This window comes from Rhipicephalus sanguineus, chromosome 1 (genome assembly GCF_013339695.2).
Source record: "Rhipicephalus sanguineus isolate Rsan-2018 chromosome 1, BIME_Rsan_1.4, whole genome shotgun sequence".
Taxonomy (NCBI): Eukaryota; Metazoa; Arthropoda; class Arachnida; order Ixodida; family Ixodidae; genus Rhipicephalus; species Rhipicephalus sanguineus.
In genome coordinates this window covers 93586486-93605239 of record NC_051176.1, presented here as the reverse complement: position 1 = coordinate 93605239, position 18754 = coordinate 93586486, and the positions used below count along the sequence as shown (strand labels likewise).

Sequence of the window (18754 nt, the reverse complement as noted above, 5' to 3'; positions counted from 1 at the left end):
GGAAATACTTTCGCGAAGCTAAAATGACGTTGACGCGAATAGTTAACAAAAACTTTTAATTAACTTTTTTTAATTATTGACTTGCATGATAATTGCATCGCAAAAGTTGCACGTAGTTCGAGATATTCATCGCCGAATTTCAAGGGCGAAATCAAAACTGATCGCGCCCGGCGCGCACAAAGTGCGTCGGAACACCGGAACGACACGGGACAGGGAATTGACGAAATTTCAATGAAGGCGCGCCGTCGCAGAATCTGGTCAGAAAAATTGCCAAGTATTCTGAAATGCACAAGTGGATAGCTTAATCTTTGCGTGCGATGGGTGTTGTCTGTTTCTTTCTTAAACTATAAAGAGGCGCAAAAAACTGTCACCTGTCTGCAAGAAGAAACGCCGCGGTGGCTGCCTCTGAGTTTTATGCTTCCGAGACGAAGAAAAGGTTGATATTGCGATTTTCTTTTGCCCATTTCGAAATAAACGGACAATCACCAACACTACGTGCATCAGTAAGGTGATGTGCCGGCACAAGTGAGATAACTTTGCAGCTTTTCGCGAAAACATAAGGCCGCGGCGTGTCTTCGTTGAAATTTCGTCACTCCCTTGTGACGGGTAGTTCCGTTCTGACGCAGCAGCATGGTCGCGCTTCGTGCGCGCCTTGCGCGATCAGTTTCAATTTCGCCATTGAAATTCGATGACGAATATCTCAAACTACGTGCAATTTTCGTGATTTCTAAAAAAAAATAGATATGCCATAAATTGGCCCGCACTACAACTTTGTAATGTAAACACCTGCCCTCAAGTCAATAATTAAAAAGTTAATTAACGAGTGTTTGTTAATTAGTCGCAACAGTGTAATTTTAACTGCGGCAAAGTATTTCCGCCTCGACGTGGAGTTCGCGTACCAAAACGACAAGTGTCTTACTGTCATAGAATTTTTTATAAAAAGTCTGTATTGTCTAAAAAAAAACACCCGTATATATCGCATATGCTATTACCAGTATTGGCTGGTGGTCAGCGGTGGATGAAGCGAAAATAAATACAATGGAGCGAAGGCAATTTTTACACCATACCGACTCTTCTGCGAGCGTTGGAAGCGAAACGGGTAGCTCCCTATTTGGCAGTTTTGCGTTTTCTTCTGACCGCAAGCTTGTTTGGGACAGCCAGACGCACTTGTGGGATGAACGCAATCCACTACCTTTGCTCCTACGCTTTCGGTCAATTATATATAATTAGAGAGGGCTATGAAGGACACGTAGCGACCTGAAGGACTGCTGGCGTTTGACGAGGCTTTGACAAGCCTCGTATATAGGTGTTACTACTCCGCCATATCTGACGTCATTTTCTACGTATCGAAGGGTTTCGCAGGCGCCGGTGGTCTTTAGCAAGTCTCGACGCCGTTTGTAAACCGCTCAGCGTTTTACGAGATGACCGTGTTTGCGTAACACATGAGACAGGCGCCGCTCTGCAACTAGCCTACCACACAGCTTGTAGGCGCCAGTTAATGTCGCCTTCACAACGCGCATGTCGTCGTGAGCAGTGTGAGCCTCTGGCAATTTAACACGGCTAAGTGGAATCCCCAAGCAGCGATAAGACACAAAAAGAATCGGCTGGAGTGATATGAATAAATTATATGTATTACGAAGCACGGCTGTTAGACTGCGTTCACAAGGGCGTTTAACGTGTTTTACAGAAGGAAACCTTGCGCGCAAGATAATTTGAACATTCAAGATCAATACATACAAAAAGGCACTCAGACACAACAATGCGATTTTGAGACAATTCACCCCGCGAGTTCTGATGCACACCACGCAGATAAAGAAGTAAAACGAATGGGGAGGCAAAAAGCTTGCAGCAAGAACTGAAAGTTGGGCGAATGTCCAACTTTCAATTCGTGCTGTTTTGTGGAAGAACGCGAGAAAATAAAAACAAATGTGCGAGAGAAAACGGAACCTAGCTGATGCGCCGAGAGAATGCACTAACACGCCCAACCAATCAATCTGTACGAAGCTGCAAGTGGCCAAATGCGTTTTAGAGAACATAGGGACCGCAGAAGCACTTAATGCTGGGCTCGCCTAGACTAACGGACGTAGACAAATGCACATGTATGAGGATGATGCCCAAAAGTTTTGTTCCAGTAACGTGGTTCTGTACAAGAATGTAGACAGCTAATGAATATATCTTCTTAGCCACTAAACATTATTACTTTGAGCCTGAATATTATGATACATTAAGTGTAGTGCAAGTTTGAAATACATTTTGTGCATGAACCCCAAAGTGTATTAGGTGTACAAGCAATACAGCGCACAGATGACGTCCGTGTGTTAAGAGAAACATTAACATTAACGAGAAACGCGTCTGGTTAGAGGAATAAATTCTTGCTTAGCAGTCGATGAATAGCGGCGTTTTTATTACTCTACGTAGTAACGGGCACCAATATGAAATTACAATGGCAGACGTCACCACTACGTGAACCTTGTTACGTGCGTTTCGCTTTCCCCAATTTCAATCGCGTAGAGGATATGACGGTTTTTAACAGTTGATGTTCCTTTAAAAGAAATTCGTATTCCCAAAGTGACCTTTGTCACTCCTGAGGTTATGTCTCAGTCGTAATGGGATGCACACTCGACACCATTGATTTCCTATTGCTCATATTCGTTCGGCGAATGAAAAAAACAAGCGCGCGATGGAAAATAGAGAGAGAGAGAGAATCGAACAATATGACAAAAGTTTCATCTCAGACAGGTTTGAAGTCTCGCATGGCGCGAAGCGCCACGTCACTTCTCGTTCAGTGGGAGAGGAGACAAGACGCGAGGTGGCGCCGCATGTATGAGTCAGCGGTGCTCTTCTCACTACTTAGGCGACGCTGGCAAAGACCATTACTGCTGGAGAACAAATACGTGGACACAAAAGGAAGCGGAGATGAGACAACTCAAGGGCAAGGTGCCCTGTCGTTGTGTGTGTGTGTAGCGAGGGAGAGAGGGGGAACAAAGAAAAAAGTCATAAAGCAGATGGAGGAAAATGCCCTTCACGCGCTCACGACAATCCGGATTGCGGAAGAAGCGGCTTGGGGTCGCCGAACTCCATTCGAACTTAGTGCAATAGCGGTTATGAGTGGTTGCCCTTGGTAAGAATGCTCTCTGCTAAGCCCGTTCGGCTTCCGCGTCACTCGACCTAAATAAGGCGCGTTATCTCTCGTATGGCTCGGCGACATCGTCCTGCCAGATGGCCATAAAAAGCTCTTGTCAGCTTGCAGACAAGACCAATTAAGAGAGCATTGCCTATCGCGTACTTGAGCGTAGAGTTATCACGATAAAAGGAATCCATTCGTACGAGAACGATGCAGGCGTACTAGAATGGCAAGTAGGGCGAGTTGGTGTGTATTCTTCGTGAAATGAAGGATGCACACGATACGAAATCGCTGCCGGTGCTTTATGAGCCAGAAAGCCTCTTCCTACTTTGCACGCTCCTCATATAACGGCCTGACGAATACTAAATATTACACCGCCCCTGTCTCCAACGACGTACGACGTTTCGCCGCCGTGGCTCGTTGACTACGGCATTCTGCTGCTGCGGTCAGGGGCGAGGGTTTTGAACCCGGCCTCAGAGGCCACATCTTGATGAAAGCGCAATGCGAAAGCACTACTTTAGCTAGAATCAATTAATCCGGAACTCTACTCTACGGCTTCCCTTATAACCCACTGCGCAGTTTCGGTAGGTGAAATTCCATAATGTAATTAGGATAAAGGCCTTGGCATAAGGGATTTTATCTAGGCTCAACGACAAAGGGCTGTGCTGGATTATGTCATTGGGTCAGTACACGTCCGAGTTTGAGCCTATATGTGATTCCCAGAACTTGTTACATGCCGTTATATTGTACATACAGCCGCTAGTAGAAGGCGATATTCAAAAAGTACCCCAATTTAATGACACCGAGGCATGTTTCAAACACTGGTTTAAATCGAAAATTAGCGACGCCGCAATATGCCTTGCACTCTTATCCACTTATTTGCTTAGGTGTAGTTAGCGTTACAGTTCAGGTCATATCCCGGCCATGGTGACCGATTTTCGATTGGGCTGGCAGCTCTAAGAGGGTGGATTCTTTTTTTCAGCTGCAGTTGTGAATTAGATCTATTCTCTTATCTTATTACATTGTTCCCGATTGCGAACCGTGGAACGTTCGAGGTCTACTTCACAAAGCTTTTAATTCGTAATGGCTGCTGACCATTGCGTGGCTGCTTTTACTGTAACATGCCCAGCAACACGTTGAGTCACATTTTTTTACATTAATGCATTTGGCGTATTATTAGTATTATTATGGGCCCTGATGAGGCGCTCAAATGAGTTGCAGACACATTCCAGCCATCAAAGATGGCATAGTTCTTTCCTGGATTCGCGTTTTCTTTCCCACTGTTTATGCAGCTATAACGTCATCGCGGGCCTCCCTGACTAGCCGATTTCTACACGACTAATCGCTTGTGACTAATAAACTAATCTCAAGAAACAGCTGGTAGCGACAGTGACAAATTGTCAAGCTCTGTGATGAAAGGGAACGTGATGTGCAGGTAGAATAACACTAATTATAATAGGCTAGCAGCACGCGGTAATGAAAGTGAGTGCTTTGCCGCAGAGATGCTGGAAACGAAAGGAGAGTGAGTTGCGCCCAGACGTGTTCTCTGAGCGTTTGTTCTGCGGCCTTGCGGCGATTTCGCCGGTCATCGCAGTTGATTGCAGTTGTGGAAAGCCCGCTGACCGGCAAGTTGAAAAGAAAGTTAGGCAGCCCCAAGGTATCTCATGCAAGATGCTATCACTATACTGATGTCGGCTGTGTATTCCAAAGTACGCTGCGCGAGCGCTCTGTAAGGCGACGCTTCTGACGACTGCAGAACCGCTAGAAAAAGTATGCGCGCAAAAAACTCGCCTAAAAACTGAAATTTTAACTCGGATAGTGCTAGCTCAACTTGACGAGGGCACTGGAAAAACTCCCGCCTCAGGTTTATGGAATGTAGACCTCAGCTTCTAGTTACGCGCACATGTAGGCTGCGAAGAAAATTGGTTCTACTAGCAAAATTCCTGGTGCGACTACTTTTCCACACGGGCTGTATCTCATTAAGAACAATTACGAAGGCACTTCTGGCACAGCAGAGATCCCTTTGAGATTACATCGGGCTATCATGAATGCAATAGCCGAATTCCACGTGAGGTTGGCCACAAGTTAAATGCATCGACGAACTCTTAGTACCAACTCGATGCGCGAATCTCTGGAAATCACCGAGGATGCTACAGCAAATATTAGCTTTAAATGTGTCCCCCTCTGTTGCAATATCACTAAAGTTGTTGCCTCCGCGGTGGCCCAGTGGTTGCGGTGCTCGGCCGCCTACACGAAAGACGCGGGTTCGATCCTGGACCTGGCGGTTGCATCTCGATGCACGTTAACGGACCCCAGGTGGTCTAAATTATGCGGAGCCCTCCACTAGTTGTTCAGCAAAGCACTTTAAGGCTCATCATAGGCTAGCCGTCTAAGGCAATTTCGTGACCTTCATTGAACAAAACGACCAGAGTTAACATGTTTACGCGCGAGGTAGTTGGCACGGTCTTGCGGTGCGCGATGACACTAAACACTGTATACGGTGAAACAGCTTATACAGGACCAAGGAAAGAAAACGGCAGACTCATAGGCAAACACCGTCCTTATTTTTTAATATAATGATTACATCCATGAACCCCACGTGTATAAAGAAATGCTCAGCATCGCGCCTCAAGGTCGCGCTTGGTGTGATTATAGCACGTGGGCCAGGCGAGAACACGCATGCATGTACGAGGGCGCAGGATGTTGGATTCGCCTATCATATTGTACGCTCCTCACACGAATACAATACAATACTTCGTAAGGCGTAGAAAGTTCGAACAAGCATTATAATTTACGTAAAAGTGTATTGCATCTCAGTTACAATGCACAAAGGAAAAAAAAACACCATGGACATACATGTTCAATTGAGAAGAAAGTCAGTAGGAATGCAAAAGAGCGAAAAAAAAATGCAGTTCCAGGTTTCGGTTTTTTCTTTTACTTGATTTTGGTCGTCATGTAAATGCGCGTACTGTCATCCTGCATTGAAAACTTCTCGTATAACGTTCAAATTGTAGCAATATGACACCACAGTTAGAAGTGTGTGTATTTTCAGTTTCACAAATACTCGAACACTGCAGCCAAGACGGTGCACTATCACGTGTGCCATAGTCGCTTTTTCACAAAGCGGCTGTGAAAACACGCAGCAACCCTGCCACTTGCTGGGCCGAATCGAAAGTGCAGAAATGCGAGAGCCTCACCGTTGGCCGGTGCTCTTTAAGACACTCGAGCTTAGAAAGCACGGACCAAAAAGCCAGTCTCACGCATTGACTTTCTTTCACATAAACCAAGGCATAAACCCGAAGCGAAGGTGTAGGCTAACCTCCGATTGTAACTGTTCATAGAAGCCGCAAAAAAAGAGACCGCTGTACGAGGTGGTTTTGCCACGGTCGTTTCTTACACATTTACACTATAAGTGTGAAGAGCAGAAGTCTGTTTCCAATGCATGTTGAATCGGTGATCAGACGTAACCACAACAACCAGCACACTTCTCCAGGGGCTGAATTTCAAGGAGCAAAGGCTGTAAATAGGAAATATCGAATGCAATAAGTTTTTAAGCCAGTGTATTAAACGCATCCCAAACCGGAAATCATCAGCCTGATCCGCAAGAGAAGCTAGACGATGCTTAAGACACGTTCTCGTTAAGTATGACGCAGACTGTACATAATGTCTTTTGCGGGCCGCAGCCTTTGCAACCAGGTTTTGCCGTCGTGCATAAGCATAATCGGCCAACGATCCGAAGTATAATTACTGAACGTCTCAACAGCTTTTGTCGACTGCTAAAAACTGGAGACACAAAGCACGCCTTATGTGGCGAAACATGACGCCCCCTTCGACGGCTCACCTGTTTCGGACGCGACACACCCGATGTGTCCCACAACGAAGAGTAAGGCGAGGACAGTGGCAGGGCCTACTACGATGCCGGCAGCGGCCGTCGTCGACTTGCCGGTCACCGGTGCCGTTACCATGGTTCGCAATAGGCGCTGTTTGTCGACGCTCGCCAGCAGTTATCGGGACCGGACGACGAGCGCGCGTCCGCGACGTCCACACCGTCACGGGCTGAGGAAGCGACTGGCTGGATGGGCTAGCTGGCAGGGCTGCTTTTTTTGCCGCGAGGATACGCCGCCTCCGGCGGTGGTGCCGTCCCGAACCGGCGCGCGTGTGTGCGCTCGTTTCTTGCGCCCTCCTTGCCCCTCCTCCCTCAGTCTTCCGTTCTTTCGTCTTTGTGCCTTTGTGGATCTTGGCGACGTGCATACGCCGTCGTGGACGGCGCGGCTAGGTGTCGCAAAGTACTGCAATAGCAGGATAAAGCACCCGAACGCGATGTAGCGGTCTCCACGCCCAGTGCACGGGGGACGACGGTCCTCGTCACAGGCTTCGAGATGTACGCCTACACTCGCGTCACCGTTATGGACGGAAAAATTACGCAGGAGGAGAGGAGGAACAAAGGCAGGGAGGTTAACCAGGGCTGAGCCCGTTAGGCTACCCTGCACTGAGGAAGGGGGAAGGGATGAAAAATAACAAAGGGGAAGAGAAAGGCGGCTACTGTTGCCGCCGACGTAGCAACAGTTCCCGCAGGCGTTCAGTATCAAGGATACCGGACTGAACAAAATACGGAGAGAGTGAACAAAAACAACATGATGTGAGAGAAGCATGCTTAATGATGATAGGAGCAGTAATACCATGGATCATGGAATGTTCTTTCTTTAACCGAGTTAATGTTACAAAGGAATAAGATATGTACATGCATGAAAGGAGGATAATAAAAGGTAGCGACGCGGAACGCGTGCCGAAACAAATTCATAAGTGAATGGACGTTTATATGCGTGAGGCAATGTTCAGACCCGGACAAGAGTTCTTGGGACAGTGCTTTGAATAGATTGTGCTCATTTGCCATTCTTCTCATCCTTCGTGATTTGCTGGGACGCCGCTGGAATGGCTGTTATTGCCAACGGGAATGGCTGGAATGGCTGTTATTGCTGTTGTGACGTAAGATAAGAAATGAAGGAAAAATAACTTTGTCGTTAAGAAACAGCATTCCATGTTACGAATGATTCAAGCATGCTTAACCGCGTGCACGAAAACAATGATCCAAATATATAAAATTTGTTTCTCGTCTCCATAAGCTGATAGTCCAGTGTTTAGAGCTTTAGCGCTGAGCATTTGCCTCAGTGTTTTGGTTGCGAGCCCAGGGAGGCAAAGCTACAGGAAACCAGATTTGTGTATTTTTGTTCACCAAATCTTCATATGTCATCTTTTGCATGTGCATAATAATAAAAAAAAGAAGAAGCCGCAGACGTGCATCATAATTACCATACTAAACGACACCATCTTCAATAGGTGTTTTACACGCGTCAGTAAAGAAGCTTACGGAACAGTGTGCACCATCTAAAAAAATATAATCTGGGCACACGTGGTCAGCATTAAAATGTGCGTTGTGTGGTCTGCGAGCTCAATAGCAGGCTGAATACATTGATTATGAGCTCATCTGAAGGAATTAGGCATGCTCATCCGAGCACGTGTACTCGAACGTGCTGGTTGAAAACTGCCTGTCGTACAAAAATAGGAATAAAAAGTGCAGGTCCTCCTCATTGTGGAACCGGTGTACGCGAAGCATTATAGAGTTTGAGAATTCGAGACCCAAGACACTGGGTCCCCGGCTGCGTTGGGTAGGCTGCTCTTGCGTTCGGAGGATCAGCAGAGTTTGGGTCAAACGCAGGATGCGTTGGGTCAGACGCACGGGGCGCCACACGTGGCAAAATTAAAGTTATGCGAGACGCGGGCCATATACTGCGCGCCGTGGCCCGCGCTGCATCTGCGTCGTCTCGCTGGCGACCCAAGACGCCTTGGGTCGCCAAGGCGTCTTGGGTCGCCAAACTCTCTCTTCTCAAACTCTCTATTGTTTTGTCCCGCACTCGCTCTTTAGTGGCGCCACTTAGCGTTTCGAATGCCTAAAACTGCCGTAGCTGCTACAAGCGAAGAATAAATGGTACACGTCAGAAGTGAAACCATTGAAATCTTTCACGCAATGTCGCCCTTTTTGTTTGCACACAATTGTAGCCCTGTGAATCTTCAGTGCATATATAGCTGAGATGATTTACACAAGCGGTTTATGAGCGTTTATGGGTGTGTAGTGCCACAAAACATGCGCTTCAATCGCCATGATACGTTAGTTGTGAAGCTGATCTGTGTATGCTAGAAACTTGCGCTTGTTACCTGATTGTTAGATCACGTACCGGCCTACTTTTCGGTAGGATCCTGGTTTCAATGTCGCAATTAGGCACTTAGTTATGTTTTCTGAGTGACAGCTTCTGTTAAGGTTTTCCTGGCCCAACTCGACCAGGTGGAACCCGACGAGTGGCCTATACTGAGTCGCTCTAAACTCGCAAAAAGAACCGAGGTACCGGTAGAATGTTCAATATGCTGACGGACCTGAAAGATATTCTCCAGCACTCGGTTTCAACCTTTAACTTAGTGTAACAAGTAATGAAAACAAGTTTTCACGCATGACAATGAAAAAAATGGCGCTATTTTTTTTTTAACCGCGATATGGTGCAGCCAGTGTAAAACCACTGGGAAGTCGGAACGAACGAGACACAGATTTGGAGGAGGAGAAAACCAGATACGTAAATATATGACTAAACTGGGATAAGGCGGATACAAATCCGAGAAACAGGTGAGCGCTTCCGAAGAAACTGTTAGAGTGATCAATGGTTCAACGGTATAGGCACGAAAGGTGTCGTCATATCCGGGGAAAAAATAAAATTGCGAGGGGCCACGGTGTAATATATACATGTCTTACAGCGACGACCGGAACGTACTACCGAACCTGTTTTATTTTTATTTTTTGTTAAATCGTTAAGTGACTGAGCGGCGCTGTCCGGGGAAGGCCGGTCAATAGTCATGACCGATATACGTCCGCGTTCTTTGTTGCCGTCTGCGCTTGCGCAAGAAGCACAGAGTTTTTCTCGGTGATGAAAAAGCTCAGTGCCCTTCACCTCCCGTTCTTACCTTGGCCGGCGCGCGAATCTGGCGTCCACTAGAATATAACAAGAATGTGTGCCGCATTTATGCTTAGGGAAAACCCCGAACGAGAGCAAGGACTCGTATGACGCGAACGTTGGCACCGATTCAAGCTGCTGCAGTTGCACATTAGGAAATCGAAGTCAACACAAGGGTGTTGGGTCCTCTGTCAGGATATGTGCCTTTAGCCCCAACATCCTTTTGTTTGCTTGTTTCTTATACAATAAAACAATAAAACAAATTTTGAAATTGAAAAATTGAAAAAAAAATATTGAATTAAGAGAGCGGGAAAATTACGTTGTTCCAAGATATCGAAAGGGAAACGACTGAAAGAATACATACATACATACATACATACATACATACATACATACATACATACATACATACATACATACATACGTACGTACGTACTATCCGCGTCAAATGAAACCCGAACAGCGGCAAGCCTTCGCATGGTATAGTGCGCGCCGTCCTGTCATCACCATTGACAGGCGCGCCATACGGTTTGGCCGCACTGCGCATATGCGCGCCTGTCCGTGGTGATAACTGGACGGCGCGCACTATACCAGTGCGAAGGCTTGCCGGTGTTCGAGTTTCATTTGACGCCGATAGTACATACACACATACATACATACATACATACATACATACATACATACATACATACATACATACATACATACATACATACATACATACATACATACATACATACATACATACATACATACATACATACATACATACATACACAGAAGAAGAGAAGAAGGAAGGAACTTAGGTCAAGAGGAGAAATGTGCAATTGCAAGAAAGTCGTTCTTTCAGGAAGCAACGGATCGTTACTGCAACAGGCGCACACATGTGCTACGTACTTTCCTTATGCTTGGAAAGTAACTACTGCTACTTTCATGTTTGCGCTATATGTGGTCCTAAATAAGTTTAATCTTGATGTTTCAAGCGCCGAAGCTATCGCATGTGATGGTGAAGCACGCCGTAATGAGGGGCTGGTGAATGATCCGGACCACTTAGATTCCTTTGACGTGCACCTAACTCTACGTATTCCAGCGTTTTTGTGAAATGCGGTCGCCGTGGCTGGTAGTCGAGCCCTCTCTCTCTCTCACACACACACGCACACACGCACACACAGACACACACACACGCACGCACACAGAGACACACACACGCGCGCACACATGCGCACACACACACCACATGCGCACACACAAACGCACGCGCACACACACACACACACACGCACACCACACACACGCGCGCGCACACACACACACACACACACACACACACACACACACACACACACACACACACACACACACACACACACACACACACACACACACACACACACACACACACACACACTGGGAGGAGTCGTTAGCAACAATACTCATAAAATGTCTCGCTCGTTCAGGATTAGTAGTAAGCACGGGTATTAAATAAGTCGCAGCATGGACATACAAAAAACACGACCCGTACACAATCGCGCCGCAAAAAAAAAATAGAGAAAGAAAAAGCCACGAGCTTCGCCTCTCCGTCTCGTCGCATTGACGGCAGCAGCACTTTTCAGCGCGACACAACAACGAAAGCGCCGACAGGTGATGAGGCGAGTGCCAAAAACGTTTGAGCAGTCGCGCGTTTTCACTGCGAACGGGCTCGGAAGAGCACGCGTGTCTTGCGTGGAAAAGCTGCGGTTACATGATATATTCAGTGAAGCAGCGCTTAACATATATGGACGCAGCACAACTCGTGGTTAAGCTTTTATTGGAGGATTTCATATGATGGAAGTTTCCCAACGAAGTTGAGATATTCGAACATAAATATTAGAGAAAAAAGAGCGCTGAACATGGAACCGAATTTAAGCATTTCTTCGTGGTTAAGTAGAGGGAGACATGAAGATCTGCGCGGAGCAGGTTTGGCAAAAAATGAGCTTTTTATACATTGAAGGGAGACTAAAGAGCAAAACGATTTTTCTCGTATTAGTAAACTACTCTTTCACGATACCAAAAACACCACGCTTGCTGCGAGAAGACGCTTAGTAAGCGAGAACTCGCGCAAGAAGAAAATGTGGGTGGCGACGCCGCCTTGAAGTTTCCGCACCATTCGCCGTGACGTCACATATTTTGACGGCGCCTACTAGGGCCTACGTAGTTCATAAGCGGTAAAAATGAAGTACACTGTCCTCTGAAGCGGTCATAGAGCTAACATACCAAGTTTGAGGAAATTTTGTTGAGCCAATGGCGCCAAAATACGATAAGTACACTTTGAAATCCTTGACGTCACGCGTGGAGATTGTGGCGCGAAATTTAAAAATGAAATTTTGAACTTAATTTTCTCCTTTATTGATACACATATGATGGTGAAATTAACGACATTATAGTTCTGAAAGTACAATCTATCAATCTAAACCGCTTCATTCTTCTTCTTTGGTGACCCATTAATTTCCCGCATGTGTAAACCCGTTCTAAAGTGAACTTCTTGACAACTCGGGAAGCTTCCCAATTAACATCAACAGCATTCAGTTTTATGAGGCTCCACAACGATGTCAGTGGTGTGAAACATCGCAATAGCGCGTCGGATGATGCATCTGCTACAGCGTCATCATCTTGAAACAGCGCGCACACGTGTAGGTATACATAAAACTGACGACATAAGTGCGTGTTCTTCTATGTGTCTTCATGTGTGTTCCCTGTATGAAAATGCATGAAGCTATACCGATAGCCCAAATTGCTACGCTACATTTTCATGTTTATGTGGATAAGTGTGTCACTTTCCAAAGCATTAAATTGTTGTAAGAAGACGGAAACGAAGACGGAAACTACCCTGATAATAAACTAGTTCTATATACGCGCCTAAAGGATGATTTTTTGTCATTCACTAGACGTTATTGATCTGAAGTCAACATTTCCACGTGCTCGCTCTGATTGTCTGACCAGCAACCCCACCACGGAAATCATTCGGAACTGTCTTCACGTTATCTGTTTGTTTTACTTATTTAAAATCTACTGCGGCCCAAGCACAAAAGTGGGCTCTCCATCGTGACTTAAGCATGCGTACGAAAAACTCATAATCGACAATGTTGAATATTATAAGTATGAGACCTGTGTATAACACTTCGCCTTTGAAAAGATTGTAAGAAAATCACGTGAATGTTGTGCTGTGAACACTGCAGGGAATAAACTTCAGGCTAAATTATTGCTGAGCGACGAAAGCCACTAAATACAATAACAGCGCTAACAACTATCAAGGAAAAAAATATCGATACGACCCTAATGTCGGACAGGTGTGTTGTGTGGAGCGAATACGAAATACGTGTGTGAGCCACCTGTCTTTTGCGTTGTTTCTTTTTCTGTTTATTTCTTATTTTTTATCATTTTACTTTTCTGTATATGGTTCTTTTCCTCCGTTTCCTTCTACGTGTGCCTCATACCCGCATGCCCACATCGTTAATCGTGACGTTACTGATGAGGATACCATGTTATTGATGTCACGAACCATCAGTCATTTGCCCCATTTCGATGGAGGCGAAATGCTAGAAGTCGGTGCACTGTGCGATGTCAGTGCGCGTTAAAGAACATCAGGTGGTCGAAATTTCCGGATCCCTCCACTACGGCGTGCCTCATAATGATATCGTGAATTTGGCACGTAAAAACCCCAGATATTACTGAGTCATTTGCCCTAGTGTAAATACAGGATGCTTCGCATCATGATACGAAAAGTTGACCTTGCTATAGCCGACTGGGGGGGTTAGGCTCCACTTTAAGTTGTCCTGACTGTCTGTATACAGGGATTCTGTTGAGAAAATGGCAGCCCCTGGTGTTTTTTTTTATTTACTAATTATTCCTGGCACTAAATCGGCAACATTTGAAAAGTATTTCAATATAAACTTGTGCTCTGATGTCATATCTATCATGAACCTCAACTACAGCAACCCTTTTTATATGGTTCTATTTTTCGCAAATTTTTGCCTTACCCGGAAGTTGGTAGGTACAGCGGAAATCCCGTGCAACAAACAAGATTGTCGATCGGTGCTCACGCCAGAAAACAACAAACAAAGAAAAAGAACGTAGCGCTTCCCTTGCATCCTCTTCCGTGTGCGTTGTGCTTTTTCGTGTTCTGCTTCAACTAATACGTCCCATCTCCATTGGTTTCTACCACACTCTCCGTCTGGGATCCGTACAGGCGAATTCAAAAAGTTTCCAGTTTTCAATTGCGCTTTTGAAAAGGAATACGGAGAGCGTTGTCGCGAAGCACTTTGCGTATCAAGAGCATTGTATTGAACCATCGTTGAATCGTTTCTTTAATGCCGGTGATGCAAAGGACAAGGCCATAAAGGCGAAGGCAGTTGTGCACAAGTTCTCATCATTTTCAGCTATATGTCAGGTAATATAGGTCACGTGCCTCCCTGTTTTTGCTTCCGAGCGAAACGCTTTAGCTACAGATATACTGCTATGGCTTTCTTTCTAATTTCACCCGGTTGTTTACAACGCTGCGGTTATGCGTGGAGAATCATTTCGCCTTTGAATACGGAGCAAGAGCTGGCACAATATTCGCTAGCTTGGCACGTTTTTCCACTAAAGATGATTAGTGACTTAGTGACTTTTGCTGGAACCAGCCTACTTTCATTGCAATCAGCCGTCGTATTTACCGCCTAGCTCGCTCCTTGATAAGTGCGCGTGCGAGTGGCGGAATTATTTAAGAAGTAAGAAATGTTGCATTATAAGAAACGCCGTTGCAGGATTGTACTATACCAAAGGAACGATCGTCGGTTCATTTTTTTTTACACTATTGGTGATTTTCAGCCCGAACACCGCAAACTGCAAGAATCGTGCAGACAATAGATTGCACAGCAGAGTATTTTTACCGCCGCTTCGGATGAATTCTTTATTGCTCGGATGACTGATCTGAGTTTTTGTTGCTGTTGCGCTGTCAGTTTCATAATTTACGCAAAATGTACATTCGGAACAAGCTTTTATGATGACGTAAATTGATTCATATAACTCTTTGGCTATTTATCGAGGTTATGCCGATTAACTTTTACACTAATTGTTTACGACACAGACTACAATAACGATTTGCTGACGTGTCCGACAGTCTAAAAGCAACATTCACTTGGGCGCCATTCTTGCGGGTGACGCGAACTACAAGATATGCGTTCCTGAAGTCTGCGACGGAATAAGTTGGTGACCCGCCTAGTTTGTAGGCACAGTGAATGAACAGGTTGGCGTGTTTGTCTGTGGAATTTAACCTCCCGAAGCGACTCAGGCTGTGAGAGAAGCCGTAGTGGAGGGCTCCGGATAATTTCGCCCACCTGAGATTCTTTAACGTGCACTGAAATTGCACAGTACTCGAGCCTTTAGGATTTCGCCTCCATAGAAATGAGACCGAAGCCACATCTTTCGGGTCCGCAGCCGAGCATCGTAACCACTGGGCCACCGCGGTGGCCAGGACGTAACACGTATTTGGTTAAACAAAGTGCATAGAAGTTGAAACAACAGTGCATTTTTACCGCAAGTTTGATAGTGTTGCCCTCAAGTCTAGCGCGGTTTCCAAAAGTTATTCTAAGTGGATGTAAGCTAGCGAAATCACTGGGTTGAATTCGTATTGTGCAATATGTGCGCTAAAATATTTACCAGTAAACTTTATCTGTAAGATTTCTTTATCTCAAAGGTTCGATTATGCATTCAGATTTTCACTGCAAGTAACTTCCGCGATTTCGAGCAACCCAGGTGAATATGTAGGCGTTGTTTAACTACTTATGCAAACACATTTTTCAGTGGAAGCATGTGTTTGCTTAGCGGGTCGTCATTAGACGTTGTTTGCTGTTTTAAGGGCGGAGGCGAATATTAAATATTTTTAATACCCGACAGATGGCACATAAGAAGTGGGTAATGCCTGATTTTGTTAGCTTTTCCTGTTATTTAGTAATATGCAATACTTTTATGAATCTTTTATGCGCTCTAAATCATCTGCGGAACGATGTGAGTGCCTATACGGTGCCCACGTTTATTCGTATGCGAAACTTAGCGAATGTTCTTGATATCTGACTGTCCATTAGCTGTACTTCTGGATCTTAACTTGACAATCGTCCACTGCCGGAAGAAAAGGTCTTAGGACACTGGCCGAAACCGTCCTCGGCACGGAAAGCTTTCAAAGCGTTGTTGCGCTTTTTGCGCACAACTATAGTCTCATAGACAGACTTTAAGCAGTGTCATTTATCGTATTTTTTTCTTTTTTTTTCTTCTTCTTCTTTTTGTAACATCTCTTTGCTATCACCTTTCACTCCTCCTTCCCCTTACCCCAGCACAGGGTAGCCAGCAGGTCTAAGAACTGGCTAACCTCCCTTTCTTTCCGTTTTTCTTCTCCTCCTCCTCATCCTTTAATTTTCAATTCTGAAAGAGCAGCCCTCTCAACTTCACTAGGCCAGTTAGACAACCACCCTCTCACAGAAAACAAAATCGCTGGCCTACTCGGTCTTCAACGTGAGCCGCTCTGAGGGCGTTGTTGCGGTTTCTTCGAGAAGCCGCACTGAACGACCAATTGTGACTATTCACAAGCAATGTTGGTGTGTCGTACTTGGACAGTGCTATAGTCATTACTTCGTAGTGCTGTCACAGACTCTTTTTTTTCTTTCATTTTTTACACCCCATTTCCACTTCCCAAGTACAGGGTAGCAAACCGGAGGCTTTCTCTGGTTAACCTCTCTACTCTTCCTTTACTTCCTCTGTTTTCAGTTATGTTTATCATGAGAAAAGCAGTCCTCGTTGTTGTAAAGTAGCATCCATTAGCTGAGGACACCTGGGGTGCTATGTAGGACGGACCGAGCTTCTCGGGAACACGAGTTTGCTCCGAACTCGCACTACGGCGGTCATGACAAGAAGACAGTGCGAGCGCGCGAGAGCAGCGTTGATAAAAACGGCTACCGGAACGAGCATGGCGTCACAAACGCATGTGCTGTATTTGCGGTGGTTTTCATAGAAACACCGCCTGAGGACGCGTCAGCGCCGCCACTGAGTCAACATTTCAACTGTGCAGCGACGTCAGCGTGATTGACGCGCTATATTTTTGTTGACTGAACATCGCGCCTCCCACAGGCGTGTCCGTGGGCGTTTGTCCTCTTTCGGGCAGGTTCTTTCGTTTCACCTGCAGCATGGAAATTTCCACAATCGAAGGTAACGAAAGTGCTGCGTATGCTGCGCATGTGCAGCACTCTCGTGCAGCTTGTTTTGCTTCTCTCGAATATTACAGATAAATAAATGGACAGGTTACTTCTACTTACATCACACGTCTGAAGATTTTTCGGCAGAAACAAATCGATAGAAACAGTATCTCCACAAGCAAATAAAAAGTAACATTTCTCGCCGCAAATGCCACCAGGGGCGCTTTCTTCATGGCAGGGAGTTTTCTTCGAGCCTGGTGGCAGACATGTCACCGTCCCGTTATAAAGGGGACGCTCATAGCATCCATCCATGCAGGGGGAACTAAGGAAACGATGGAACATGTACTGATTGAATGTGGCGATATTCACCTAGGTATACGTGTGGGCACGAGTCTATATGAAGCCTTGGGTTTTAGGGACAACAATGGAAAGCTGAACACGTCCGCGATAGAAATAAGTAGGAGACGGTTAGAGTATTGGTGGCAGAAAAGTAGAGATAAGGTACAAAAATAAATAATGGGGAAAAATAAGGTCATTCTGCCTTAAGAGGCAGAGAGATGGACCGTGAATTTATATTTTTTTGGTATAATAACATAGAGTTAATCAATGTAGATAAGGTATTAGGCCAACATGAAAGAAGGAAGTTTTTTTTGTCCTTTTTTTTTTCTTCGAGCCTGGTGGCAGACATGTCACCGCCCCGTTGTAAAGGGGACGCTCATAGCATCCATCCATCCATCCGGAGTGGTACGTCGTGAGCGCGGTGAAACTGAATGCTAGACATCGTAACCACGTGATGATATAATCTTCAGTTCTTTGTGCGTGTGTGCATAGACTGTGCGATTAAGCTCATAGATGAATCGTGCCGCTCGCTGGCGTCGCGGCTTGAGCACTGCTCCTCGGCAAGAGCGAACGCCGTGGGCGGAGCCGATCTTCGCCCCGGGCGTCTGTCATCAAACTGATTGACGCGCGCACTCGGGTACAAACCCGTTGATTCTGAAAAAGCGCCAGTTAAACTCTTGTCTGTCATATGTGCCTGTGTGACTGTCAAGCGTTTCATGCGGTGAACGCTAAGCAGCAGCTTCTTTGCATATAAAATAATTTGACCAGCTTGCACTACTTGTGCAAGGCTGGAGCCATCGGAGGAGCTTGTGATCACCTAGCTTCTTCCAGCGTTTTACGTGGCTCGTCTACTCAGTATGCTCGGTCGGCTTTGGAGAAAAGAGCACTTGAGTTCGGTTTCAATTTCTATGGTATCATTTAGCTAGGTCTTAATAAACATGACACTGAGTAGTTATGTCTTAATTGCCAGTCTTGATCAACACATTATTTACTCAGGTTTAATTAGCAATGTCTACATTATTGTGGAGCTAATTAGCACATTCCTAATTAGTACAATATAATTAGAGCGATCTTAGTAAGATTCTAATTAC

General features: G+C 45.5%; 1 protein-coding gene across 1 annotated transcript in view; it reads right to left on the bottom strand.

Moving 5' to 3' along the window:
- LOC119394162 (transmembrane protease serine 9) overlaps window positions 1-7275 on the bottom strand; it is a 44889-nt gene extending 37614 nt beyond the window's left edge. The window contains exon 1 of the mRNA XM_037661423.2: window positions 6966-7275. Within this exon, the coding sequence (XP_037517351.1) occupies window positions 6966-7089 (124 nt within the window). The 5' untranslated portion in view covers window positions 7090-7275. The remainder of the gene's footprint in view (window positions 1-6965) is intronic.
- Window positions 7276-18754: the final 11479 nt, after the last annotated feature.